The 27,964-nt window shown below is 44.7% G+C and overlaps 2 protein-coding genes across 4 annotated transcripts in view; one reads left to right on the forward strand and one right to left on the reverse strand.

The window, feature by feature from the left end:
* Positions 1 to 27,964, forward strand: part of PPFIA1 (PTPRF interacting protein alpha 1) — a 503,873-nt gene that overhangs the window by 459,414 nt on the left and 16,495 nt on the right. The window lies entirely within an intron of this gene.
* LMO2 (LIM domain only 2) lies at positions 4,947 to 12,419 on the reverse strand. Of its 3 annotated transcripts, none has more exons than XM_030240644.2 (4): positions 12,401 to 12,419; positions 11,508 to 11,685; positions 8,711 to 8,926; positions 4,947 to 5,892 (listed from the first exon to the last, which is right to left on the reverse strand). In XM_030240644.2, the coding sequence occupies exons 1-4, from the start codon at positions 12,402 to 12,404 to the stop codon at positions 5,673 to 5,675; spliced, it is 618 nt and encodes a 205-aa protein (XP_030096504.1). In that variant the 5' UTR covers positions 12,405 to 12,419; the 3' UTR covers positions 4,947 to 5,672. The 3 variants fall into 3 exon arrangements, with proteins under 3 accessions (XP_030096504.1, XP_030096502.1, XP_030096503.1); XM_030240642.2 differs by lacking the exon at positions 12,401 to 12,419 and adding an exon at positions 12,089 to 12,140; XM_030240643.2 differs by lacking the exon at positions 12,401 to 12,419 and adding an exon at positions 11,784 to 12,009.

A 27,964-nucleotide genomic window follows, 5' to 3' on the forward strand; every position in this document is an offset into this window, starting at 1 on the left:
ACATTAATCAAATTAAAGATACTACTACAAATGGAAACATTACCTGGGAAAGAATAAAAAGTAAAGTTTATTTACTTTAGAGAGCATGGATGGCATAGAAAGACATGATTCTTGCCTCAGGAGTATTTCTAATTTCACACTATTCCAGTGGTTTCACTGTGTGTGATTCCCAGTCTGTGATGTGGCTCATGGCCTAAGGGATGTGTGAAAGACCCCACTGAAAGGGGCTGCAGAAATATTTCATGATCCAATGAAAGTGCCAAGGCCCTGCTTGCTTTGTGTGGGAGCTCAGGAGATCTTCCTTTACCTGAGGAACATAGAGAATAATGAGGCATGCCTGCAGAAAACTGCTACTGAGCCTTTCCTGACCTGAAAAAACCCCACACGTGTATGACCCAGATAGCAGCTCACTTTTCAGTTGCACACACTGTTCTTAGGTCATTAGCTGAGATTGTTAATGAGGCAGGCAGTCGGTCGTGGCTACAGTGGTGGGGTTTTTGGCTACTAACTCCTCCAGCCAGGGCACATTCATCAGAGCATGCAACAACAAATGACTGAAGTGCTGAGCTGCATTTGGAGAGGTAACACACAGATAAAAGCCTCCAGAAGCCCTTTGCAATTCCCTTAGTCATCCATTCCCACTGAAAGCTTCTCTTTGGGAGTTTCCAGGAGGCTTGGTGCGACCTCTGGTTGTCCTTTTTGGTCAGAGCTCTTATCTGTGCAGTGCAGACCCGGCCTCTTTCTGCTTGCACTCCTCCAAAGCGGTTCTTACGGGATAAACAAGCCGTATTTGCTGATGCACGCTCCCTTATCAGCTGGACAGCATGCTTCTCCTGCATGGTGGGTCATGCTCGCTGCTGGGCCAGCTCCAGGAATTCCAGGGCGGCTGCATCACTGCTCGTCAGGCGCTCGCTCACAGCCATAGGCTGCAAAAAATCACAGCCACCGTGTGATGAGGCCTTATCTTAGAGCCCACCAGGAGTTTCCCAGTGTTGCAAAGCATCTTTAGGTTGATAATTGTAGGTCTTGGATCATTTTAATGAGATAGCAACATGATAAGCGTTGGTTTGGGGAGCTGTCACGATGCCAGACTGAAGACTATGTGCCTTATTGAAGGAGAATTTCACTTTTATTGTGTTGTTTTAAAACATAAGTAAATAAGTAAAGAAGTAAAGCATTTCTGTATCTCAAACCAGATCAGAACTGTTATGAAACTCATTGGTAAAGTTGTCTGAGACAAGATGCAAGAGATATCTGAGGAGAGGAGAAAACAAAAACCCTATGAATTTTTACCAACAAATCCAAGAAGTCACAGCCCTGAAGAGGAAACATCTCAGGAATCACATGAAACATAGCTGGTAAAGAGCTACTGGACTACAGAAGGAGGTATTTCTCTTGGGTCACAGCTTTCAAAACTTATTTCTCTCTCAACAGTGCAAAGCATCAGCTTTCCATCACCAAAGTCACTTCCTGTTACAACATTCCTTGTTGCCTCTCCTCCAGTTCCAGCACCTCCACAGGAATCAACCTTCTTGCAGTCCGTTCCCCTTTGGCTTACAGGTTTTGCTGCCTTATGCCAAGCTGTAAATGTAACCAGAATATGCCAGATACAGAGTGGAGGCAATCATGGAGCACTTAGCAAAAGGTGTACTTGATTTTTCATTTAAAAAAGAAATATCTCTTCACTTTAAAAAATCTTAAAACATCTTTAAAAAATCAAAAATTGTCATGCACAGCCTGCTATGGGGCAGGGCTTGTGGCTTAAAATGGGAGCCAGACATACAATAATTCATTAATTAATGCTTGTGAGGCACTTGAAAATGGCACATGGTGTATGCTCCTGCAAACCACGTTGATTAATTATCATCAGTGATCTGCTGCTTTGTTAGAACCTTTCCAAGATGTGCCTTCTCATTAGCCTAGTATAAAGCAACCCTCAGCAGGAGGGAACAAGTTGCTTCAAACACGGTTCAACTTTCTGCCAGTTTAATCTTCATCTCACTGACAGACTTCTGAATCTTAATTTAATTATAGTGCCTTAAATGTTTTGTGATAGCCTATCTCAATCTCTCAGTTCTGTCTTTTTATGCTTTTTTAAGTTGTTGTGGGACAGAGGAATAGATAATATTTTCCAGTGTCCATTAAATTTTCCTTTGCCTCCAGTGCAGTATGTGCTCCATAAAAGAGATGAACCTGCTGCAAGTGAAATAAGCTGATGCTGCACTATCTTTTTAGGGCAACAAAAATCTTTATAGATTATTGTCCCGAGTGCCATGAATCTCCTTCAAAGCCTTAAGTCACTGATACCAATTAATAAACTTAATAGTCTCATTTTCAATTCACATTCAGGTCGTACAGAGCGTGTGCTCTGGCAGATGCTTAAAAGCTTTGCCTTTCAGAGATAAAATGTTACCTTGTGTGTGAGGTGGAGGTGATTCAGGAGCAGAAAGACCTGTTAAAGTGCAGCACCTGAGGCCTCCTTGTTTTCTGAATTTACAGTCTCAGGCTGGCAGTCGTATAAATGAGTGATGCTCTCTGATGTTCTCTTCCAAGCAGGCAACGAAATTGGCAGGGAGTCTTGGGTTTTGTGCTGATGTGTCCAGAATTCAAATAATTTCATTCTCGGCTATAATGACAATTGGAGGCAGAGTATTACCTTGAGAAAAGAGAAGGGAGTGATGGCTTCTGGATCCTGTATTGAATTAACAAGAGATTCCCATTTACTCTCTCCCCTGAAAACTCTATTATGCAGGGCTCTTATTGCCCTTATTCAAGGGCAGGGAATTAAAAAAGTGATATCGATGGTAATGCTCTCATCTTCCTGCCATGACACTGAATAATGGGGACAAAGAAGGGGAATCTTGACGGATGATACGCCTTTTAAAATACTGCTGATAGCGGAAACGCGGAAAGGACGACGCTTTTGAGTATCAGGGATGAAGTCATATTCAGATTTTTGTGCTTTTTGCTTAGGACTTTAAATCAGCTCTGCTTTCCTTTTTGCTGTTCTTTTTGGAACATTTTATTTTATTGTTTTTGCAGGAGAGAGTCCTTACTGTAAGGAACATAATTGAGATGAGGTAAAGTGTTGCTTATACTAATTCCAAGAGAAATCTCCTCTCTCTCCTCCTGGACTCAGAGAGCAAGCATTGGGAATTTATCATGGAAAAGTTCAGCAACAGACTGGTATAATTATTTGGGGAGAGCAATACTGCTGCTCAAGTGGAGGCTCTTCTACCACTTTCTAATTTAGCTTAAGCTCTTTCTGAAGTTACACGGACTAAGTAAACCTGATGGTCTTAGAAGAAATTATACCTGATACTGGTGGTCTTATAAAAATTACGTAAAGGACCCTTCCTTTACAAATACATACATTTAGGTCTAAAAAATATATTTTCCTCTGTAAACTAGACCTTACACAAAATAATGAGTGTGTTTGCATTAGGAACTTCTGTGGAATAAGTAAGAACATCTCCCTTCTATGAGTGGGTAAATGAGAAGCAAAATATTGAACTACCTCGCCAAAAGTCCCTTTCTGAGGTGAGAACAAAACACAGGTCTTCGTCTATTTAGTGCAAAACTACAAGGTCTCCTTGAGCTATTAACACTCTTCCCTGATCTCAGCCCAGATGTAAATGAGGGCCCTTGCCCTAAATTTTCAAAGGTTCTGTGAGGTGAAATTATGAAAATCAGCCCTGTTATGGCTCACGCTCTGTGTATATGTGACACGACCTGGAGAACAATTGTGCACCTCCACCCTACCTCAGCATCGTGGCTACACCCAGCAAGCTTTGTAAATGAACTCATTAATGACTTTAGGCTTTGTTTCTTGCAGGACAGAATATCTGCAAGGAGCCACTGTCAATGAAGAGAGCTGATAGCTTTATTTTCCTTGCCTTTCCTTGCCTCTGCTGGCAGGAATTTAAGCTAATAATTATAATTATAACCAGCTGCCTGTGGCCTCCAGAGGTCAGCATATCACTGGAAAATACCTAAATATCAGCATCCTCAAACTATACTTTCCAAGTTGTTCTCATTAGGTGCAGTTTCCAATTTCACTGATAACAAGACTTAAAGTGTTTGTCCCCAACTCTTCTTGTGACAGCCAGAAAAAAGCTCTCAGAGTATGCATTGTAAAATGCAGAAGATTGTCATTGATCAGTGGCTGGCACATCTCCTGCATGACGAGTTTATTGAGAACAGTCAAGTAGATATCCACAGGTTTAAGCTGCCATTCCTAATGTGTCACTAGTGATGGAGTCAGGTGCCAGACTTGCTCCTCTGTGGGAAAAGCTTTAATTTTTAGTGCCTTTCAGCACAACTTACAGTTGTAGTCCCACTCTCAGAAAGAATAATGTAGAATCAGAGATGAGAAATAAGAGTTTATCAGAGGTATGAAACAGCTTTCAGGCAAGAAACTTAAGACTTTTCACCTCAGGAAAAATAAGTTGGAGAGAATATGATAGCATAGAATCATGGAATGGTTTGGGTTGGAAGGGACCTTGAAGATGACTGAAATTAATTGTTTCTAAATAGGTTTATTGGCTCTCATTATATTATCCTGGATTCCCTAATCAAGAGCAAAATCAGGATGAGCTACCTTTCTAAAAGACCCAAATTTTATATTATTTCTAAGATCATATAGATGCAATCTGTTGCAAAACACCCAGAACCAGCCTCAAAACATCCTCATAAATACCAAAGAGCCTTGGTGTCACACAACACTAATTTCTCCTAGAGCACAATCTAATTTCTTAGCATGAAGAGCACAAGATTTATTGAACCCTTGGTGTTCTCACATTTGTGCTTTGAAACAAAACCTGAAGTGGATCCAGCTGTAGCAAAGAGTAGAAACCCTGCTACCAAAAAATAAAATTAATAATACAAACAAAAAAAAAATCCAGCATAATGAAAAAAAAAAAAGAAAAAAGAAAGAACAACACTCAAATCTTTCATTATTTTTATTAAAGCTGCAGAGACTTACTACACACAACAAATATTTTATTGATATAATCTAAGTTAATAAAATAGTTGAACAACTCTTTAGATTTATATTTGTATAGAAATGATCTGGGGAACATCTCATCTTGAGACAGCAGTGCCCAAAAGCAACTATTCAGCAGGGTTTTTTAAAAGAAGAGTTTGGGACTAGAGGATGCACTGTTCATTCTCAAAGGAAAAAGAAAAAATCCATGCAAAAATAACTCCCACCCAAAGTGTAAGGCCATATGGAATGACCACGTGAGGGATGGCTCTTTCCTTCCTTTGTCACGCCTACCATGGGAGCTTGTCATCTAAACTCAGTAATGAAAACAAGACAGAAGGTAAACTGAATTGCACAATCCTAGTCTGCAGGTGACAATGTCATAACATCTCTTTACAGAAGTCCCTACTCTGTTCCAGTTGGGAGGATGGGTTATGGTGCTGTGTCTGTCCCCAGCTGCCAGCTGATGTCAGTTACTGTCCGTGCTGTGAACACAAGTCAGTCTAGCTACTATTGCTTTGCTCTCCCTCCTTCACCTGGGTGTAGTTTACATTCTAGGTAGCACTGCCTGCCAAGGGCCGACCGCGTGGCGTTTCCCCCCGTTCCAAAGCCCACAGCCCAAGGGATGATCTCCTGGGTGCAGCTGGGCCCAGGAGGTGTCTGTCCCAGAGCGCCAGGTGCGTCCGTGCTAGATCATGCCGTTGATCTTAGTCCACTCGTAGATGTCCTGCTCGCACACGATGTCCGAGTTGATGAGGAGGTACCTGTCCCCCACACAGAAGTGCTTCTGGCAGGCAGCACACTTGAAGCACTCAAGGTGATAGACCTTGTCCTTCACCCGCATGGTCATCTCGTAGGCGCGGATCCGCTTCTCGCAGGAGGCGCACAGCCCATCCTGGCCAAAGAGCCTGCAACGACAGCGCAGAGGTCAGCACGGCTCCTTGGCGGGGCCAAACCCAATCCAAACCAGAGCACAGCACCCCTGATCCATTAGGACAAGGGCTGACTTAGAGAGAGGTCACATAGAAAGCTGCCCAGAAGAACTGGAAACTTTGCAACACCAAAAATTGAAACAGAAAATCCAAGGCTTTCAGTTTGGACAAAATCACAGAATGGGTTGGGTTGGAAGGAAATTTAAAGTCCATCCTGTGCCACCCCCTGCCAAGGGCAGGGACACCTTCCACTAGTGCAGGTTGATCCAAGCCCCATTCAACCTGGCCTTGGACATTTCCAGAGAAGGGGCAACCACGGCTTCTCTGGGCAACTTGTGCCAGGGCCTCCCCACCCTCCCAGGGAAGAATTTCTTCCCTTAATATCCAAACTAAATCAACTCAAATCTATCAATATAATTCGCTTCTCTGATCAATGACCTTATCCTGGATTGGTGGAGCAAAGGTTACCCAGAGCACTGCATGAAGTTGTGCCATATTAACACTTCCACTTCTGTGATCAACAGATATTACCTTTTGCTGATAATTTTTGCCTTTCCTAAACTGTTGCTCTGTAATTTACGGCAAGGAGTTGGGATAAGCCATGGTCTAAGGCTCTCCTGCCTTTCGTCTGTGCCTCCACATTGAAAATTCTTTCAAGCATTTCTGTATCTATGAAGGCACTCCTGATCCATGAAGTCACTGCTGATGGGTTTCAGAAGGACACATTCCAAGACCTCCTAGATACCTATGAGACAGTTTTATGCTGTGGACTGCTCTTTAATCCACGTGGAGAAACCCTGCTGAGATCCTCATGACATTGTCTATAAAAAGGAGACTCTAATGAATGTCATGCAGAGTTTATTAAGTCAAATCAATAATAAAGAAGCATGAATATAATTGATATTTTATTTTCAAAAGGGATGAATGCTACAGGTGATGTATTCATTGAGTCTGATTTCCAAATTTCCATACTAATTCTGGAAAGGATTTTTCCATCTCTTACACATCTCCTGCATGTGCTGTGCCTGATTAAAATCATCAGAACTTGAAAAAGGATATCTGGTAAATTAAGAGACATTTATGGAGAAAGAATATCATTTCTTTTGTCTGCCAGGAGATGTCAGTGTTTACTTCTGCCCAGTGAAAGTAATGCTAAGGTTACAAAAAGGTTGCCAAATTTTTCATTAATGAGGGACGATACCTATTGCATTATTAAATAAATAAAAACGTTGGATTGCACTGTAAGAAAATGCATTAATTGTAATGCCATACTTCCTGTTGCTTCCATTTTAAGATGAAAAGTATCTGGGAAGTGTAATTAACACCTGATCACTGCTGGATTTACAAGTGGTCCCATTAGCAGAACTCAGTCCTTAATTTCTGCTCAACAAAATTCCATCAGCAAAACCCAGGGACAGCATAATTAGGACGTCCACTGAGATTTTGGTTTCATTTTTATTGGCAGGTAAATTAGCCTTCAGTAAAAAAGCTGGAAAAATACCAAATGTCATTATTCTGTTCCACAAACCTCCTGACACATTAGGGATCCATTAGAAGAAACGGAACACAACCAGCACAGCAAAAATCAATACATTTTAATCAAGAATATAAAGATCCTTTGTTATCAATTTTTGTGAAATATCTTAGTCTCCAATTAATCCTTTACTTACAAATTTTGGCAAAACAGGCAGACAGAGAGTCATTGATGAAAACACCCATAACAAGTGTATTTGTAGGATCTGATTCTGCAAAATGTGCAAATTCTTGCTTATTCAGCACTGGGCTTAAGAATGCCAAAACCCCAAATGATCTTTCACCTCTTTCCTGAGTTTAAACACCTTTAATCTCCAAGGCAATTCTGGGAGAAGCAGAAAAGTCCTTAAAATCATTCAGGGGAACCATTAATTGCCAGCTCAGTGGGAGATTGCTGGAATTCAGCCCCTTTTCCCAAGTTCTGCTTGCCAGAATGCCACACTGACCCTTCACCTGGAGCTGTGGGTTTAGGTCTATGCAGAATGACAGATGCCAACAACTCTGAGTCCTAGGACTCCTTTCTGTATTCTTCACATTATCAAATAATTCTGGTTCATCCACATTGTGTAGCACTGCTTTCATTTCCATTAAAAATGCTTTTTTCCCTCCCAAACTTTAAAAGATTTAGCTATAAACAACTCTATGTTGTTTATCTAACCAACACAGATAATCTCTAGCTTTATCTGTAACTTACTGAAGAATCCCAGCAATACTAAAAGCATCTGCATATGAATCCCAAAAATATGAGGACAGGCTGAGAGAGTTGGGGCTGTGCACTCTGGAGAAGGCTCTGGGGAGACCCTAGAGCCCCTTCCAGTGCTTTAAGGGGTTCCAGGAGAATTGGAGACAGACTTTGGACAAGGGATGGAGGAATGGGACAAGGGACAATGGATTTAAAGTACCAGAGGGTGTGTTCAGGTGGAATATTGGGAAGGAATTCTTCCCTGAGGTGAGGCCCTGGCACAGGTTGCCCAAGGAGCTGCAGATGCCCCATCCCTGGAAGGCCAGTTTGGAGGGGAATTGGAGCAACGTGTCCTAGGGGAAGTGTCTCTGCCTGTGGCAGAGGCTGAAAGGAGAGGAGCTGTAAGGTCCCTTTCCAGCCCAAATGTTCTAGGGATTTTAGAACAGGAGCCCATACTGCAAACCTGAACTTGCAGACCCTGCCAGGCTTCGAGAGCCATTCCAAAGGAATTCCTCAATCCCAGCTGTGCTCAGTAAAACAGGAAGGGGGGAGGAAGGGTGTGAGGAGTGGGATGACTACCTGAGATAGTCCCTCCTGCAGAGCTTCCTGCCCAGCTTGTAGTAGAGGCGCCTGCCCACCTCGCCGAGCCGGCAGCCGCACAGGTCACAGCTGAGGCAGTCCTCGTGCCAGTACTGGTCGATGGCCTTCAGGAAATAGCGGTCCCCGATGTTCTGCTGGCACCCCCCGCATGTCAGCAGCGACGGGGGGATCTGCAGCACCTCATCCACCGGCTCCCTGAGGGAGTGAGACAAACCTTGGACGAGGGAAACCCACTCCGAGAGCATCCACGTGAGAAGGACGAAAAGCAAAATGAGTCCCAAGCTCAGACACGTTAGGACAGGGAGGGTGGTGTCCTCGTTTTTGCTCGTTTTCAGCAGGACTAAGAATGGCACCCCAGGGATTCCACACTTTCTATTGGAAAATGGAAATCTGGAGATTGAGTGTCACTTGTCAGAGCAGTACAAAATTAATAAACACAACAGCTGATTCTGTTGCCCCACTCGTTTAAGTCTCGCTGCTGATTTTAATAAAGCCAGCATTTTACCTCATGTTGCTGCAGGATTTCTTTTTTCCCTTAGCCAAGGACATGAATCCCCTGGGATAGGTTTATGCCAACATACCTCAATTATCTGGGATTGACATATCCATCAGTGAAAGGAGGCACAAATCTTTATTGTGAAATTAGCAGACTCTTTATGCACCTATTTTGTTCCTTTTCCTAAAAAGCTTGGAGAGCTAGGATAATTCTGGTAAAAGAAATGAGAATTTTCTTCGAAGCTACTTTCTTAAGTATTTCTGTGTCTTTTGGGGTAATTTCACAGCTAAAAAAAAAAAAAAAAATTAAAGAACATTGCCTGAACTCAGTTTTGTAATGTTCTGGGATTCACCCAAACGCCAGAGAAGTAAATAAAAAATGTACTGGATCTCTCCCTTAAGCACTTGCTTAATTTCAAACCTGTGGCTAGTACAGTGGACCCTAAATTTTTTCATATTATTGGATTAGTGCTCCAGCACAGAGTCCCCGAGCAATTTGCTACTGTCATTGGTCTGTCCTCCCCTGGGCTGCTGGGGGCAGAGGAGACCTACGCTGATGAAGAAGCTCTGCTCCCAGTTTCCAGCAGGCAACATGAAAAAAATTGTATTACTCCTGCTTATTTACTGGATCAGCAGTTTTCTGGGCAAAAATTACTTTCTTCAGCAGGGAGGAACGACCTCTGGTCAAAAACTTCTGGGCTGAGAAAGTGATCCTGCAGTTTTTATTTAGGCAAGCTGAGCCTTGAGATATTATCTGGTTCTATTCTGCTCTGGTTTCTCCCTTCTAAGTTTAAACTGCTGTGCCCAGCAAGCTATGTCGTAACACCCCTCTCCTGCCAGCTCACCATCCTGTGAGTTTTCATTAAAATCATGGGGAACACATGATTAGGCCCTACTTTTTCCAAATTTTTCCTTTTGGGCTGCAGGCTCCCTTTCTTAACATGTGGGCTCCATGCTGACAACTTCTGAGAGCTTTCCAGTAGAAGGAAGCACACATCATTATCCTTCATGATCCATTTTTTGAAACTTTGGAGTGTACCCCAAAAAGTTTCATCTGAGGGGTATTTGGGAATCCCAAGCCAGGTTTCTCTGTGAGCCCTGAGCTCCGGAATAGCCCAATGGATGTTTATGCAGAGCAGCATTCCTGGTTAATGCATTAGGCTTTTGATGTCCATGGATTTCTAAACCAGCACTTAAGCCACCAGAACACAAGACAGGTAAATAAATAAAGATTAAAAAAAACTTTGTAGATGAAAGCTGGACATCATTAGGAGCTGGGATTAGCGTTTCTTAAAAAAAAAAACAGTGTAAAGGAAAATGTAACGTGTAAAACATCATGGAATTAAGTGATTTAACCCCCAAAAGCAGCAGTTCCCCCATGTGCTCGTTCCGGGCTCCAAGCGATGGCATTTTTAGTATCTGACAGGAAACAAACCACGAATGACTCAATTTACTGAGAGCGATGTTTCAAGCGTTATCTGGAAACGGAGATTTTATAATTTGTTTCTTTTTTCGTTTCTTTTACCGCGATCCCAGACAAGCCTAAGTGCAGTTAATTAGCACGTTCAGGGCTGAGGTGGCCCTGGGTCTGTGCTGAGTTACCAGGTCTGGGGGTGCAGCAGGGATGGGACAGCGGGAGCACAGCCCGGGAGAAAGCCTGGCTCTGGACACGGAAGCCGGTCCCCTCCCTGAGTGGGAAGCCCAGGAAGGGAAATTCTCATCTCCTACATCCCGTCCATCAAGTCTGTCTACATGCTCTTAGCAGAACACCCAGCCCCCACCAAAGCTTTCTACGAGCTTTTGGAAGTTGCATTACGAAAACGTGGAAGTTGGGCACCCGCAGCTAACAGCCCTGACCTTTCACTGATCGGCTGCAGCGAGTCGGGCAGATCGGCGATGGGGCAGAAGAGGGTCCCTCGGGATGGACAACCTGATGGCTTGGGAAGCGGGATGCTCTCTCTCTCGCCGAGCATCCCCACCACCCCGCGGTGGGATGAGCGAGTGGGAGATGCCCTGCCCGGGGGGAATTGCGCCTCTCTGCTCCCGGCTGCTCCTTCCCACAACTTGGGGGGGATCTCCCCAAGCTCCCCCACACCGTCAGCCCCGCGGGGTGCCCGGTGCGGGGTATGGGGGTCGGAGCGGCGGGGGCTGCCGCCGAAGCCCTCCGGGGCTGCCGGGTACACAATGCCGGCGGCGGCTCCGTCGGGGAGGACGGGCGGCACCGGGAGGCTCCCGGGGACGATGGCGAGCGGGGGACCGGGAGGAAAAAGCGCGCACTTACTCGGAAGGATCGAGGCTTTTCCTCTCGATGGCCGATGACATTGGCAGGGCCGGTTCCTTTGTGGCGTGCCGGTGGTGGGCTCTGCCCCCGCCGCCCCCGCAGAGGCTGTCTGCTCGCGGAGCCTTGTCGCCAGCCGCGCTGCCCCGCCGCCCCGCGATGACATTCACAGGATTTCCTCCTGCAGCACCGAGACACAGAGAGAGACACAGGGCTGGGGCTGCGCTCCGGCCCCGTACGGCCCCCCCCCCCGGCCCCGCACACCCCCCCGGCGCTGACCTCCCATCCCCGCCGCGCTCCCCCCGCGCCCCGGCCGGCGGGGCCGCTCCCGCGGCGGGCGGGGGGCGGCGGCCGCGGCCGCCACCGCGGCTCCGCGCCCAGCGCTCAGCGGCTCCGCGCGGGCAGCTCCGCACACGCTCCGCGCCCGGGCGGCAGCGCTGCGAGCGGCGGCAGCCGCATCCCCGGGATTATTATTACTCCGTGGCTCAGCCCCGGCTCTCTGGTTTCATTTCCTTTTTCCTGATCACGATTCAAATACAATAGAAGGAAATCACACTTAAAGAGACAGCTGCCCGTTTCTTAACTGCACTCCTGGGGATTCGGCAATACAAACAGCAGCATCACGACTCGCTGGGTTCCTTAAAGAGACAGAGAGGGGCTCCCCAGAGCCAGGGCTGGGGGCTGCCGAGGCGTTCTCACGTTATTATTATTCCCTTACTAACGCTGTCTCTGTGCGCAGGCAGGTGGGAGACCTGAGAATGATACCGAGAGCTGGAAAAAAATAAGCGCCTGGTTGCGGATTGTGCCGCCTTCTCAGCTGCACAGAGAGCGGCACTCACCATCCCTCTCCTCGCCCTCTCCCTCTCTGACATGAACATGCACATGCCCACACGCACCCATGGGTTTGTGCGGCACTTGGAGAGCCACAGGTAAAGATCCCGAACATTATTTGTCCGCCCAGAGTTCAAACCGGTCAGCTCAGTTGTGTCTCATTTATAGCCCCGAGCGAACATCTGCTTCCAGACCCCCCGGATTCTTGGCAAGCTTTGTAACAAATTTACACCAGGGCACCGCGTGATGCTAATGAGCTGTAAAAGTCGGCGAGTACCAAGTATCGATCTGTAATTAAACCAAGAGATGCCAAAGACGGGGAAAGTCTTGCCTGAATATGTCTATTTTCCCTCCCACCCTTCCTCCTCTCCATCAGCACAGCACATCCCGGAAAGGACTGATTTACAGCCCCGGAGTGAAAACTATTGCAGCAATCCGAGACTTGCCAGGCTCTGTGGCATCAGACGCTGGCCCTTGCTGGAGGCAGAGTTCTGGATGGGATGAACAGCTTGCCCTGTTAATTCCTTTAAAAACAGTAAAGAAATATCTGTAATAAAGTCCCAGAGAGTAGTAGTAGCAGCAATATTTCTCTTCTATATTAATTCCCAGAAGAGAAATGTATTTGATGTCTATTTTTATGACTACATTCTCCTTTTTTCAGCTTTTTGGCAGCTGGGGATATAATATCTGCAATACATTAATGAGCCCGATCCAAAGATTAGTAATGTCAGCAGAAGGACTGTTATTCCTTTCAAGGGGCTTTGAACCAAGCTCTTGAAATACTTTAGAGCTATCACTGGTCATTAGAACACATCTTTCTTATTCTTTAAACACATTATCTCCAATGTATTTTAAGCTATTACAGCAGAACAGTCACTCTCATTTCTGTTGAAGGAAAATGCTCTTTTGTTAGGTTTTCACAGACAGGACTGAATTATATGATGACTATTTAATTTCTGGCATGTTTACCCTGTGATCAGCAAAGTAAAATAAATGTAAATCTTGCCAGAAGACTGAATAACTAAACTATTGCAAGACTCCATGGGAAAAAAAAATCTGCCATGAACTTCACTCGGTTAAAAAAGAATAAAAAATTTAATTAAAAATGGCTCAAAAACATTCAGAAGGACATCAAACATGTTTAAAAATACCCAAAACATTTCTATGAGCTTGGCTTTTCTAGTGTCTTAAGGTTTAAAAAAATATGAACTCTTAAAATATAGAAGGCAAAATTTCCCTGATGATTGGGGTACTCATATTCTGATAAACTCCTGACGGAATAATGTGAGTGATTCCATTATGCCAGTAAATGTTCTGGTCTCAGAAGTTGTGCACACACTGCAGACATGCTGGCCTGCTGCCCCTCTTCTATTTATTTTCCCAAAATTCACAGGAAATTAATATACTTAAGACCTCTGTACCTTTGTGCATCTAAAAGAGTTCAAAAGTTTTGGTGAGGGACAAAAGTATCAACATTGGCACATAAGGAATTACTTAATTCCTTAGGAAAACAACATCAAAATGAGAACTTACAATACACAGTGGCCAACGATTATTGGGAAAAACCAATTTTTAAGGTTTTGCAATTCCTTGCTTTGCTCAGACCACCTCAGGTCTGGCAGATAATGAGATATTTCTCATATTCACAGTGGAGCACAATCACTGATGGACAGAACAGAAAGCTGAAGAGGACAGTTTGTATGTGTTTCACTTTTTCAGTCAGATCAAGAACAAACTTTCCTAAATGAAGTCAGATCTTTAAGCACAGAACTCGTGATAGTGCTGGGATCACTCCATGGGCCTGCAAGTACCATCTGTCTCCTCATCTAAAGTAATTTTAATTAAAACTGTGAGATTATTTCTTGTTTTCTCTCGGTCCTGTGAAGGAGAGATGCCAGGCAAAGTCGTGAGCTAAGAAAAGTGGAAAAAAAAGTTGGATTTGCAGCTAAAAGCTCATCAAGAAGGTCCTCAGAAGGCTGACCAAGAGCTGCATCTTCAAACACCTCTGAGGAACAAAGGCATCCACCTTTTTGGAACAATTCCATTTTCATTTATTTGGTTTCCATATAATAAACTCTTGCTCTGGACAGTGAAATTTGGCCTTTCCAGCTGAGGATTTTCTGTCCCAGCAGAACAAATGACCAGTAACCAAGGACTTCTTTTTCTTCACCTTGAGCAAGTCCCTTAATACCACTTTGCCTCAATTTTCCCATCTGCAAATGTTTACTTTCCTCAGCAGAATTGGCTGTTGATTTACTTTTGCCTCCTGCTGAATAATGTTCCCAAAGACAAAGCGTTATTCAGCGCTGGAATTGGTGGTGCCGACATTTCCTGCCCAGGCACAAAAAGACCAGCACTATTTTTAGTGAGGGCTTTTCTTTCCATTGTTTCTTTCTCTGTGAAGCTGGATTTTCCAGTGCTCTTTAGTGTGGCTTTTTGTGTGTGCGTGTGTGTTCATTGATTGGAAATCCTGAGGGATGAGTTTTGGTTTCAATTAACTTTTATTAATAAAGATCACGCTATAGACTAATTATTGGAGCATGGCTGGGGTCAAATCTGCTGTTAGAGACTACATTTAGCATTTGGGGCTTGGAATAATGTTCCATGAATAAGTCAGTTGGAATTTTCTGGGTATTTCTCAATAAGAATTTAATGTAAAGCTGCATCATTTTTGTGAGTGGTGTAATCTAAGGAAATAGCTCAATGTGTCTGTTTCCAAAGAAACATTCTCTCTTGCACTCAGGGAGTATTCCCAGCTTGGTTTTGGAAGGCCAAAATATCATCATCAACACTCAGCCTCAGGTTGTTCCTACCTTTATTCCCTTGGTATGTCCCAGCTTTATCCCCCCTATAGCTTATGGATACTATTGAGCTATTTCAGGTCACCCTCATTTAGAGAAGTCTGTGTTCAGTAAGATTAACTTTGCTGCCCTCAATAGCCAGTAATGCTGGTTGCCTAAAAATGCAGTTTATGAAGATTGAAGTCTCTGCATAGATGGAAGAATTAAATCTCAGTGACTGTGGCCTAGATTTTCTGTTAATGCTTTCTGTGGGAGGGAAAAGTCAGGACCATGACTAAAGGTGAACAATTAACATGAGAGGTGGAATAAAGGAATCAGGATTTCTGTAATTTGGGCTGTCTTCTGCTGCTGAGCCACCATTTGGTGATAGAATCACTGCTCCACTCCAATCCACCTATTTGCAAGAATCTTCCTCTTTCCCATCACACACTGGACTGAAAACTTGACCTGCCAGCCCCTGAGACGAGGCTCTGAAGTAATGGAAATTTTGGGTTGGTTTGGCTTTTTTCAACCCAAATTTGACACCACAGAAGAAGAACCTTGGTCTCTATTAAAGAACACAGAATATTTGAGGGGGAATTTGGAGGCTGGAACTAGGGGATTTCTTCCAAGCCTAACCATTCTGTGATTCCATGATTCTGTATAAACCAGCTGCTGCCAAAGAGATGCCACTGGAGAACCAATGCTATCAATATATAATGAGTATAATGAGTATCAGTAGTTACTCATATCACCACAGTGTCATATTAATGGAATGAAGAGCACCACATAATTCAAAGCCAAAAAATAAAAAGTATTTTTTCCCTTTCCATGAACCTGAAAATTTTGTTTCAGCCAGTAAGTTCTGGTCTGTGTGCTCTCTACAAATGCTGTTTTGATTTTGTTGGGCTTTTTTTTATCATATCAAACCCTCCTCATCATTCTCCTAATTTAGCAGATTTTCTAACCTCCCTGAGGACAGAGGTGGATAGAGAGGATAAGGAGTTGTCACTGAGTGATGACCACATCCACTGACTTGAACACACTTTGGAGGCTTTTGGTGAAGTGTGACTCAGAGAACTTACAGACTTCTGACCAAGGACACACTTCTCTTTTTGGGGCTCAACCCTTCCTTTGAACTGGAAGAAAACAAACCAGAACAATAAAAACCACACTCAGGGTGAGGTTTGCCCTGGGACTGTGAGGTCCAGACATTAGATAAGGATCCTGGTGCACAGAGAGGTCTGGGCAGTTACAAAGTTTTGTTTTGTTTTGTTTTTCTTTGCCTTATTTTCTCCCACAAGCAGCAAAGATGAGAGAAATAAAACCACCCAGCCCAGCAACTGTGGTTATAGCCCAGAGAAATCTTCAACTACAGATCACATCAGGGATGATGAAAAGTTAGTTACAGGCAGTCAGATGAAGGGATATTTCACTGCAAAAACGTGAAAGGTCCCCCTCCCCATTTCCTCCCTCTTCTTTTATTGATTTCTCTTGCTGCCTTGCACGCAAGCCAGATCCAATTACTCTGTCATGGTTTTCATAAGGCTACTGCTCTACAGTACAGTCCTTTCAAGTAATTCCCTCTTTTTCCATGGTAAATACTCTCTCCTATGCTGATGCATGGAATGACCCAAGTAGGGCACTGGGGGGAGTTTTGACTTTGGCATTAAACATCTCATCCCAACCCATTCATGTCGAGGGAGAGACCCACAAATACTTCCAGTTTAGAAAATAAATGGTGACTTGGGAACACAATTCCATCAGGGAAAATTTCAGAGGGAGTCACAGACAACCAGAGACTGTAGCTCAGGCTCTCCTGTATATATATACAGACACGGATACATATATATATATATTTATATTCATGGAGATGGGTTTTTTTACACATTTCTAGGTAGCATGTATATAATTATGCATTTGTGAACACAGAGACACTTGCAGACTTGCGGGTCTTCATCTTGTGCTCCTTTCCAAGCTGTTTCCCAACTAAAGGAGTTTTTCCAGATTACAGGCTCTAGTCAACACACTCCTTCATGTTACCACCAGGTAGATTGAATAACCTTGGCACTAACCAACAATATTGCTAGGAAATCTGACATCATTCCAGGAACCCATCAGTCTTCTCATTCCCCCATGTAGCGTTGTTATTGCTGCTCTTAATTCCTTCTAGGGTCCAACATGCAATGAAGCAATATTCCCTAATTAAATGTATTAGGAGGTGGATTTAATGAGGAAGTCTGGTGTCACTTAGTTCACATGGGCCAGGGAAACAGCAAGAACTCCTGCTGAGTGGCTGCCCCATCCCATTGCAAAGGCAAATCCCTAAGAATACCTGGCCTGGGGACAGTGGAATCATAGAATCATGGACTGGTTTGGCTTGGAAGGGACCTCGAAGGATCATCTCGTTCCAACCCCCTGCTGTGCACAATGAGGTGCTGACACTTCATGTGCAAGCACCTCGGACCTTTGGAGAAAAACCAGCCAGAAGAAAAACAAACAGCTCAATTCACTATTGTTCCAGCAGCTCCAATTAAAGCTGCAGCTCAGAGGAGCCACGCTCACCTCAGCTTGCAATATCAGCGCTCGCTTCCCACGTTCCCTGTGGAAATTCATCCAACACGTCTCATGCCCTGAATCCGCCCAAATTTCATCCACAGACCTGTGTGCTGGAGCACTTCACATCCCCTAATTCCCTTCCTTCACTGGCCTACCTTTTGCTGACAAAATTTCATCACTTGGGAATGCCTGATGCATCCTTTAAATTCCTTCTAATTTTTTTCCTACCTAACAAGGCTCTGTCCCAAGCATACCAGCCACGTAATTACTAACCTTGACCTTGGGGAAAAAAAAAACCCCAGCAGAGTACATTTAATAACAACCCCAGTGAGCTGAGACGGCTTTACAATTATGTTGCATAATGTAGTCATGAGGAGAGGGTTACCAGGGAGATAATGGTAAACACCAGCCTTAATTCTGTCTGAAAAATAATTGGAGTGGTCTCCTTTTGTGGCTGGGGGAGAGGAGAAAATTGGATGGGTACATTTCCAGTTACTGCAGATGTTAGTGGAACATGCTGCACTCTACCACTGAGGGAATTATTATCTGCCTCTGGATGCCTCTGGATGGGTATGAGTTGTCTGGCTCCCTCCCCACACACACAAGTCTGTGGAGAAGTGTCATTTCAGGGAGAAAAGAGCATTGGTTCCAGCACAACTGGGGTCTCTCCACACTGTTACCGCATCTCTTCACAGTGACCCTATCAAAATCATGTTTGTTGGAGTATTCATCAGTCCTGACACATTTTTAAATAGACAGTCTCTGTGAAGTCCTCCTGCTGCCATCCCCATGCCTCTTCTCTCTGCACCAGGAACCTCAGGAGCCCTGGGCTCACCTCTGGAGCCCCTGCACAGCTGCCAGCAGTGCCATGTCCTGCTCTGGGAGGACGTGGGGAGGGCAGGGGTGTGCCAAAGCAGGATAGCAGGGATGCTGAGCAGTTTGCTGGCACAGCATCCTCTCCTGTCCCACCCCAGCTGGCCACCACCCACTGATGAGCTTTCTTCTCTCATGTATGGACCAGGTGTCACTGGGCCACTCTCAGGTGAGAATAATCCCAGAAGAAGGAAAAGATAAACTTTAGAGGGCACCCTTCCCTGGAGTTCTCCTTTCTGCTTTCTAAGCCCCTTTGGGGACCTTTTCACTGATGTCACCACCCAGAAGTTTCAGCTTATCTTCCTGGTCATCAGGAACAACAAGGAAGCCCTGGACATGCTTCCCTGCATTTTCTGCCCCGGCCAGACCTGCAGCTGAGACCAGGTGCCTCTCACCCTGCCTGTGCTACAGCTCTCTCCAAGATATCTTAGGCAGTGAGTCCATCAGCCTTTATTTATATTTAGAGCAGGCATTTAATTCCAAAACCACAGGGGCTGAGCACTCTCAGATTAACTTGTGGTTTCAATTCCCCTTTGACTGAGCTGTAGTCACCTAAGTACAGTGACAGGTAGGTGTAGCAGCTCCTATCACACACTCCCTATCAGCCAGCCTTCCAGTGAGGCTAAAGGTGGAATTATTCAGCATCCCCTATTAATATTTAAGTGAAGGCAGTGTTACACAGCTGCCTGTGTTTTTCAGCTTCTGTCAGCTTTGTTGCTGCTTTGCAGTGGATTTGGAGGAGCAGGGGCTGGCACAGGAGGTCCTGGCTGCTGGATCCCAGCAGTGCTGTGGGCAGCACTGGGACCTCTGGGGTATGGAGCAAACCCATGGGCAAACCCATGGTGGGCAAAGGGTTTCCAGTGCTCCTGGCTCTCACACCTCCCATCTTCTGTGGTGTGTCAGGGGGCAGAACAAGATGGTCTTTAATGTCCCTCCCAACCCAAACCATTCTGTGATTCTCTGGAGCTCAAAAACACAGACAGCTCATTTTGGCAGAGCAGCCAGGCCAACCTTTCCTGATTGCACTCGAGCAATGTGTTCCCTGCTGGAGCTTTCCAGCAGCACAGCCAAACTCGGCTCTGCTGGCTGCGAGACCCCAGCCCCGCCGGGCTCGGAGCGCATCCAGCGCTGCTGCGCTCCCCCCTCGGCTCCTCGGTACATCTCTCTTGATGTCAAGCCACACTTGTTGGCACAAACACATCCTTTAGAGCTGCTTTCTACTACCCAATTAGAAGGCTGTCAGCAGCACGGCCATCACTCCTCCTGCAGCTTCTGACAAGCCTGGACACCGCTATGCTGCTGCTGAAGATTAAAGGAGTCTGTCCTTTGTGTTACCCAGCGGCTGTGTGCTGGCCAGAAACTAATTCCCCTTGCCAATGGATGTGCATGTGGAACAGCTAATGGGCTCTGCAAGCCTGTCTCCCTTCCTTGTGAAGAGGAACACATGCATGAAAGAACTGAGTTGTTTAAAACCTGAGAGTGGGGGACTCATGGGGGTGGAGGTGTTCTCAGTAGTTACAACCATTCAGGAATTCTCAATTCTTTTTAATGATTCATTTAGCGGCTCCATGCATCCTCTGAGACTGAGGAATGGGTGGGTGATGCTCTCACCTCCAGATTGCTGGCTCAGAGCTGCTCTGGGCTCTTTGGTGTGAAATGGGTTGAGTGACAATCCCGTACATTAACTTTACCGCCCAACATAAAGATTACTGGGTAGTACAAAAGAAATGTTGCTTTAATCTCCTGCAGCAGCACAGAGGAGGTCAGGATTTGTCAGGTGCTGGCAGCAGGAGTGATGGTTTGGTGGGGAACCTGGCCTCAATGGCATCCCAGGCTGCATCTGAGGCTGCACTTGGCCCATTAACTTTCAAATTCTGGCTGCATTATGATGGAATATGTAGAGCTGAACCAAAACCAAAATAACTGATCACCCTTACATCCCATCAAACTCCCCAAGAATTGGAAAAAGCATATACAGAGTACCCAAAGCCCATAAATTCGTTTAGCATCAGATAAAGTCCACCTACTTCCACTGGTGTAAATCTGGAATAATTCCACTGAAGTATTATAAAGTCAGTGGAGTTGACTAGCATTAAACTGCCATCGTTGAAAATAATTTTTTAGCTATAAAGAATGAAAGATAAATGTTCTTTGAATTCCTGACCCCACTGTGAAAATGAAATACAAGATGTGGAACTCTTTGAAACTGATAGAAATGTCTCTGTCTCAGATCTCCCTCCGTTAATCAAAACAGGGCACTGTAATCAGCCCCGATTCTGGGTCTATCTCTAAGGAACAAAGTGAGCTCAGAGAATTAAATCATTTAACACATTATTTCCTTCCTCATTTCAGCGCCGATTGAGCTTCTTGCACAATTTGTGCCCCTCCTGCTGCTGCAGTGCAGGACAGTCCCCATCATCCCTGCCAACCGGGGGGATTTCTACTTTGGGAACTTCTCCTTCAGTCTCAGAGACGTCTTCTCAGCCTTCCTGTGGTCTGATTTCCTATTTTCTTTACTACCTGCTGAGTAGGAAACTTAGGACAGACCTAAATGGCAATATTTGCCTGTGCTGTTACACTGCCCCAGCAAAATCCTGACTGTGCAGCCACAGCTTAGAGCTGGGCATAATTTAGGCTGGAAGAACCCTCTAAGACTGTTCTCCTAGCAATGCCAAGGCCAACACTAAACCGTGTCCCCAGGTGCCACATCCACACAGCTTCTAAATCCCTCCAGGGGCAGGAACTCCAGCCCTGCCCTGGGCAGCCTGTTCTCCAGCATCTTCTCGAGGAGTTTCTTGCTGCCTTCCTCGGGTGAAACAAAATCCAGTGGTGTTCCCCAGAGCAGAGAAGGGCAGAAATGACAGGCTTTAAGCTTACTCTAAGCTTATGTTTGAGGAAAGGCTGAATTATGATTTTTTTTTTTTAAAGATAGCACAAGTAGAATCACCAGACTCTTAGAATAACATTCTCTACACTGAATTGATAAACCTTGCTTAGGGTTTTTTAGATTTTAGATTTATTTTACAGATTTGCAGTTTCAGTCAAAGAAGATTTTTATCAATTGTTCAGAGAATATTCTAAAGATATATTTGTTGTTTTACATAATAAAAGATGTAATAATTGCATAACCAGTGGGCTGGGCAGAGGAAAAGTATTTTCCAGATGGGATCAGTGCCCTAATATTGCACTGGCAATATGAACAATAGGATGGTTTACAATCTCAGCAACATTTTCTGTGTTTTCTTCCCACCACCCTGTGGCTCTTTTAGAATGAAAGACCATTCCTGTAGAATTAATGGCTATTTGAGTCATTATATATCCATGGACAATATATATCTTTAATTAGAAAGGTGGGATTGGTTTTGCTTCCAAAGGGGAGCGTCCACTGAGGTCCTACAGGTACATTCTGCACTGTTGCTTTTCTTTGACGTGTTGAAAGTTTTTATCAGGCTTTGTCCACTAATTGATTTTTTCCCCCATTTCAAAACTTTCTGTGTTTTTGAGAATGTACCAAAACAATGAGCTTGAATTTCTGACCAGACAAAAATCACCCTTCTCAGGTAAACTTGGGTGGTTGGACTTGATGATCCTAAAGGTCTTTTTCCAACCTAGCTGATTCTGTCATTTTTTTTATGATTCTAAAAGCACCCACTGTAGTTTTCTAATTATTTCTATTTCCAATAGATGTTCTGTTAGCTGTGCCTACAGGAAATAAGAGCCCAGTAAAGAGGCACTAGCTCTTAACTAAAGCACTTTGCATTCCAGGGCTGGGAACGAGCCATGATGCTCAATTGACAACTCACTTCCTCCCCGCTGTCGTTTGGGGAAAGTGTCAAGGAGAAAAACTGTCAGGGAGGGAAATAAGAATAAAAGCTGGGTGCTGGGCTGGTGGGGTTTCCTGCAGAGCTGCCTGTGCACAGATGGCTTCCTGCGATAGCTCCTCCCGGCCACCACGGTCCTCCCTCAGCTCGGGAGGCTTCATGGCTCAGCCTGGAAAGGAGAAGGCTCTGGGGACACCTTAGAGCCTTCCAGTGCCTAAAGGGGCTCCAGGGGTGCTGGACATTGGACAAGGGCCTGGAGGGACAGGACAAGGGGGAATGGCTTCACACTGGCAGAGGGCAGGGTTAGGTGGGACACTCGGCAGAAATCCTTCCCTGTCAGGGTGGAGAGGTCCTGGCACAGGTTGCCCTGGGATGCTGTGGATGCCAAGTGGGTGGTCACAGAAACAAAAATTCTGGATGCTTAGATGGCTCATAAGTAAGTCCATATCTTGCAAGCCTTTCCTTTTAAAAGGATTCGTGGGCTTACAGATTTACATCAATATTGGAGATAAAGGAGAACGTCTGACCAAAATCAGCAGCAGCAGTCAGCCTATCTCGAGATGTCCATAGAATCCTGGAATGGTTTGGGCTGGAAAGGACATTCAAGTCCATCTCATCCCAACCCTCTGCTGTGGGCAGGGATACCTTCCACAGCCTAGGTTGCTCAGGTTGCTGGTGAACATCTTATCACTATTTACCAATACTATTTCAGCTTTAATAAGCTTAGGGGGTTATGAAATTACTTCCTAGGCCAGTGTGGGCAAAGTTTAGTGCCTAGGCTGGAAAAATTTAGTTGTTCTCTCAGTTACTCCTCTGGTAACTCGGCCATAGAATTTATCTTGATATTCCTTCAGCAAGTGCATGTTCCATTAACTTTAGCACAAACGTGGTGGTGTGTAATAAAAAGCTCAAAAACTAATCTAAAACCAGGAAATCGACCTTGATTTTCATGGGGGGGAAAAGAAGCCACAGTCTTACTTGGTATGGCTCCAGCAAGGAATCCTGCATTCTTTCTGAAAGCCTGATTTTAATTCATTCCAAAGGTTTATTTTGTGTGAGTATGAATGATTGCGTGGTTGATTGAGAGATGGAAGGACAGACTCACATCTACCACAGACAACCTCTCCACACTTCCTTGGCCAATGTTTCCCTCAATCACCTCTTGCCTGTACTGGCTCAAATCTCACCCAGCTTACCAAAAACTGGGGGCAGATGGAATTTCCAGCAGATATCACTAAGCACACATTTATAATAAATCATAACACTCATTCTTTCACCTCCTTTCTCTGAAATTTTTAGTTTTCTAACAAGCTGCCGGTTTCCCTTTAATTACACAGACAAACCCCCTCCTCCAACATCCACACTGGACTCTTTTACAACCACAATATTTATTGCTAACTGACCCATGGAACTTATTCAGCATATAACCCTCTTTTTTTTCCTTTTTGACCACAATCCATTTTCCCCATATGCATGTTCTCTGGCTCCTGTATCTCATCCCATCCCATTAGCTCACGGTGCTGAATAGCCTGTTCCAGGACATCAAACTTTAATTTAAACAGAAGATGATCAATAAGCTTAGCATTGCCTATGGCAACATCAGCAGTTTGAATCAAAGGGTTTTATAGGTAATTTAAAGGGCATCCTCACTCACCCCCACCATGTGGTAGGTACCTATTGCTTGCTTTGCCAAGAACAACTCAGTTGGCTGAACACAAGGAAGAAGAGCTTCTCTTCCACAGCTGAGCTGGAAATGGCACAGAGCATCCATTCTGGATGCTTTTGAAAGTGTGTTTTGAAACCACAAAAAGGCATCTCAGGAGGGGAAATAAAAGCCTGACTCACAAGAGTTGTTAAAAAACCCTGACAAATCAGAGCCTATGATCAACATCACCACTTAAAAAAACAGAAATGTAAAAGGAAAACACCCATACTCTTCAGTCCAACCCTCCTCTATGGTGCTGGGGCTTGGGACCACCATGTTTTCACCTGAGGGAGGAGAAACCATCATTTAATCTTTCCCTAAAATCTCTGCAGTTTGATTTCCAGACATGTGGGCGGCCTTTGGCCTGACACCTGGAATCACAGAATAACAGAATGGCTTAGCTTTGAAGGGACCTTAAAGAACATGTCCTCAAAGACCAGCTCATTCCAACCTCCCTGCCATGGGACACCTTCTACTACTCCAGGTTGCTCCAAGCCCAGTCCAACCTGGCCTTGAGCACTTTCTAGGATGGAGAAACCACAGCTTCTCTGGGCACACTGTGCCAGGGCCTCACCACCTTCTCAGGGAAGAATTTCTTCCTCATATTTAAACTCACCCTCTCTAATTTTAAAACTATTCCCCATTCTCCCATCACTCCATGACCTTGGGAAAAAAAAAGAAGATCTACTTCAGGATCCTTGAAATCTGGTGGTAGGAAGGGGAATTCTTTGGGCAGTGGGTAGCAGCAGCAAATGTGTCTGGCCTGTTTCAGACACACAAACATTATTTAGGAGCACAAGGGGCCCAAAAGGCCCTTGTGAGAGGGGATATATGGCTCTAAAGGCACTTAGCTCCTAGCTGGCTCCGGGTCGGAAATTACACAATGGATGTTGAAATGTTGGCTTGTTGAAAAGTTGTCATTCGAGTAATGGATGCTTTATTTCCTGTTTTTGCTGAAAGCTAAAGCGAAACATAATTAGCAAGCGAGAAAGCAACCTTGGCAGCCAAACAAAAAAAGCACATTTTGGGCGCCTGAGCCAATTAAAATTGTTTATGTACCTCACGAACAATATTTTCCTCCAAATCATTAAAACGGAGAATTCATCATAACAAAGCCAGGCCTGGTGCTCCCAGCCCTGCTCCTGTGCCAGGCTGTCAGCTCCAAGGATGGACTGAGGGCACATTGTGATGCCCAGGATGCTTTTAGGGATCAGAAAGTGACTAAAAGGGGAATGCTCAGCTTCCATTTCATTTGGGTTTGGGATAATCCTGCACAGAGGAGAACTTTAATTTGCCTTGGAGATTGGAATGCCTATTAACTATAAATTAAAAATCTCTTTTTTCAACCCTTTTTCTCTCTAAAACCAGAGTTGAAGAACCCCCCACTATTCTTTTTAGTACTTGACTCCATGCCCTGCTTGATTCTCACGTGGATGCCCCGAGATTGTTTCTGATGATGTAAGGTCTGGCTTCTCTTCTCACTGCATGAGAAAATAATCTTTTAGGAAAGAAACAGTGGATGGACAAATATTCCTGCTCTTCAGGATGATGCCCATCTGCTCCCCTTGTAACAAATCATTGTGCTTTCCATGTGAATTCTCAGCTTTCATCCTGGAGGTGAGGTCATATTGCGTGAAATATTTTAGTGTGTTTTTATGAACTGGCCCATTTTAATGTTTTGCTTGCTTCTGAAGCAAAATTTTGCTTCTGAAGCAAAATTAAATCTGGTTGTGAAAATTATCACCCCCTTTCAGTAAAAATTATACATGTCCTGAAATAAAAAGCAAAAGGGAATGGGTTGATACAGAGGAGGAACAATTTCTCTCACCAAGCAGTAAAGATTAAGTGCATACACTCACCAAATTAGTGCTGTGCCAAGACATGCCCAAAGTTGTGTTTTTCTGTAAATTTGTTTTGCTTGTGACTTTTGTTTTTGCTTGCTGCCTATTTCTGGCTGTGTTTGGTGTGTGTGTGTTTATGTTACCGAGCGTCGCCCGCTTTGTTCCAAGACCTTCTGAAGGAAAAAAGGGTTGGGCGTGACGTGCCCTGGGAATGTTCTCCAAACAAAGCTCTGGGTGGGTGTTCAGGCTGTTTGGACTTGCCCTTGGTGGAAAGTTGAGAGCACTTTGTGAGTGGACTCATGGATGGAAGCTGCTAGGAGCAGAAATCCTGGGATCAGCCTCTGATTCCCATGGGGCCAGAGGGATAAAAAAGCTCTGTGTTGTTTACAGAGCAGAAGTTCTGGTGCTTAAACTCAGGTCATGGATCCAAAATCCTGGAATGGTTTGGGTTGGAAAGAACCTTAAAGCTCATCTTGTCCAACCCTTTTCAGTGAGCAGGGACATCTTCAACTAGACCAGGCTATTGAGAGTCCCATCCAATCTTGCCTTGAGTGCTCCCAGGGATGGGGCATCCGCCACCTCTCTGGGCAACCTGTGCCAGTGCCTCACCTTCCCTCACAGGGGAAAGTCCATAAATACACAAACCTGTGTGAGGGGAGGAATTATCCACATGAGCAGAAACAACAAAGGCAAGGTCATCCTGGCAAGAGTCACTGTGGACGACACCAGGCACTGTTGGAGCCATCATGGCACTTTTGCAGGCACACTAGCAAAATAAAATTTAACAGTGAAATTTAACAGTTTCCCTTTGTAAGAGTGCTGAGCATAAAATGAGTAACAAAACGTGATGTGCATGGTCTTACCTGATCAAGCAAGATACTTTTTTCCATGAAATCTATTAGCCCTGAGTGGGTTTTCTTTGACAAATGCCTCTCACTGAAACTGTCTGTGATGGGGTAGAGAAAGGAGCAGCCTGGTAAGGCCATGATATCCTACAGCCTATTTGGAATGAAACAATTTCTTGCCTCAAAGGCAACAATTTGGTCAAATCATTGCTATTGTGAAGTTGTGGGTTTGGTGTTGCTGTCATTGGGGCATTAATACACTGAGAAATTCAGACAGTTTATCAGCATCCATTAAGGAATGGGAGGAAATTAGGACAAAAGCCTGTTGTTTATTCAAGGTTGTGTTTTATTTATCCTCTGGCTTTTAAAAGCCTCTTATTTTATGTGCCTTCTGGGCACACAGGCTTTAGTTTAAAAACATCACCACTAAAACAAACAAGCAAACTGACAAAAGTCGTTTTGGGGAGAGCAGCAGAGATGTAAAAGCAGCTCAGCACTCGAAGTACCCCTTGAGGTAAAAACTCTCTGCTGAGGTCTGAAGGACCATGACCCCTGGATCAGACCAAACGGGGAAATCGTGACTCCTGGCAAAGCAGATGTTCCTGCTTGGGCTCTTCAGACTTTTATCTGTGAGTTCTGAGCAGCCCAGGCTCCTGCCAGGGAGGCTGGGAGGTTGTGGGGGATGTGATCACATCCCTGTGTGTCCAGACTCCAGCTCATCCAGGGGCTCAATTAAGCAGTGAGGGCTTCCATGTTTAATAGAGGGGGGAAAGCAGACAGGAAAAGCAGCGACCAAAGGACAAATATTTCTATTTCTGGGGACACATGATAAGCATAAAACATTGGGACCTTTCTTGCTGATACCAACTGATTTTCCAGCCTCTTCCCTAACAGCTCAAGGCTCATGTATTGTCCTTTTTGTTACCCATGGTTAAACTCACCAAACAGCAAAGTATTGAAACATTCCAGAATGGTATATTGACAAATTTTTTTTATTTTCTGCCTTATCCCTTCCTTTCCTCATCCACCAGGGACTGTCAGAAGCTCTGTGCTGAGGGCAGAGTCAGCTGACTAGGAAGATCTGTTAAAATGCTCCTCCAGAAGAATTTGTTCTCACAGATTTCATAGCTTCTCCTTCACCACCACCCCACATCCCCTGACCACCTGACCAGGGTGGGACCCTGAAATCCTCACCTGTGGTCCAG

Source organism: Serinus canaria, chromosome 5, assembly GCF_022539315.1.
Source record: "Serinus canaria isolate serCan28SL12 chromosome 5, serCan2020, whole genome shotgun sequence".
Taxonomy (NCBI): domain Eukaryota; kingdom Metazoa; phylum Chordata; class Aves; order Passeriformes; family Fringillidae; genus Serinus; species Serinus canaria.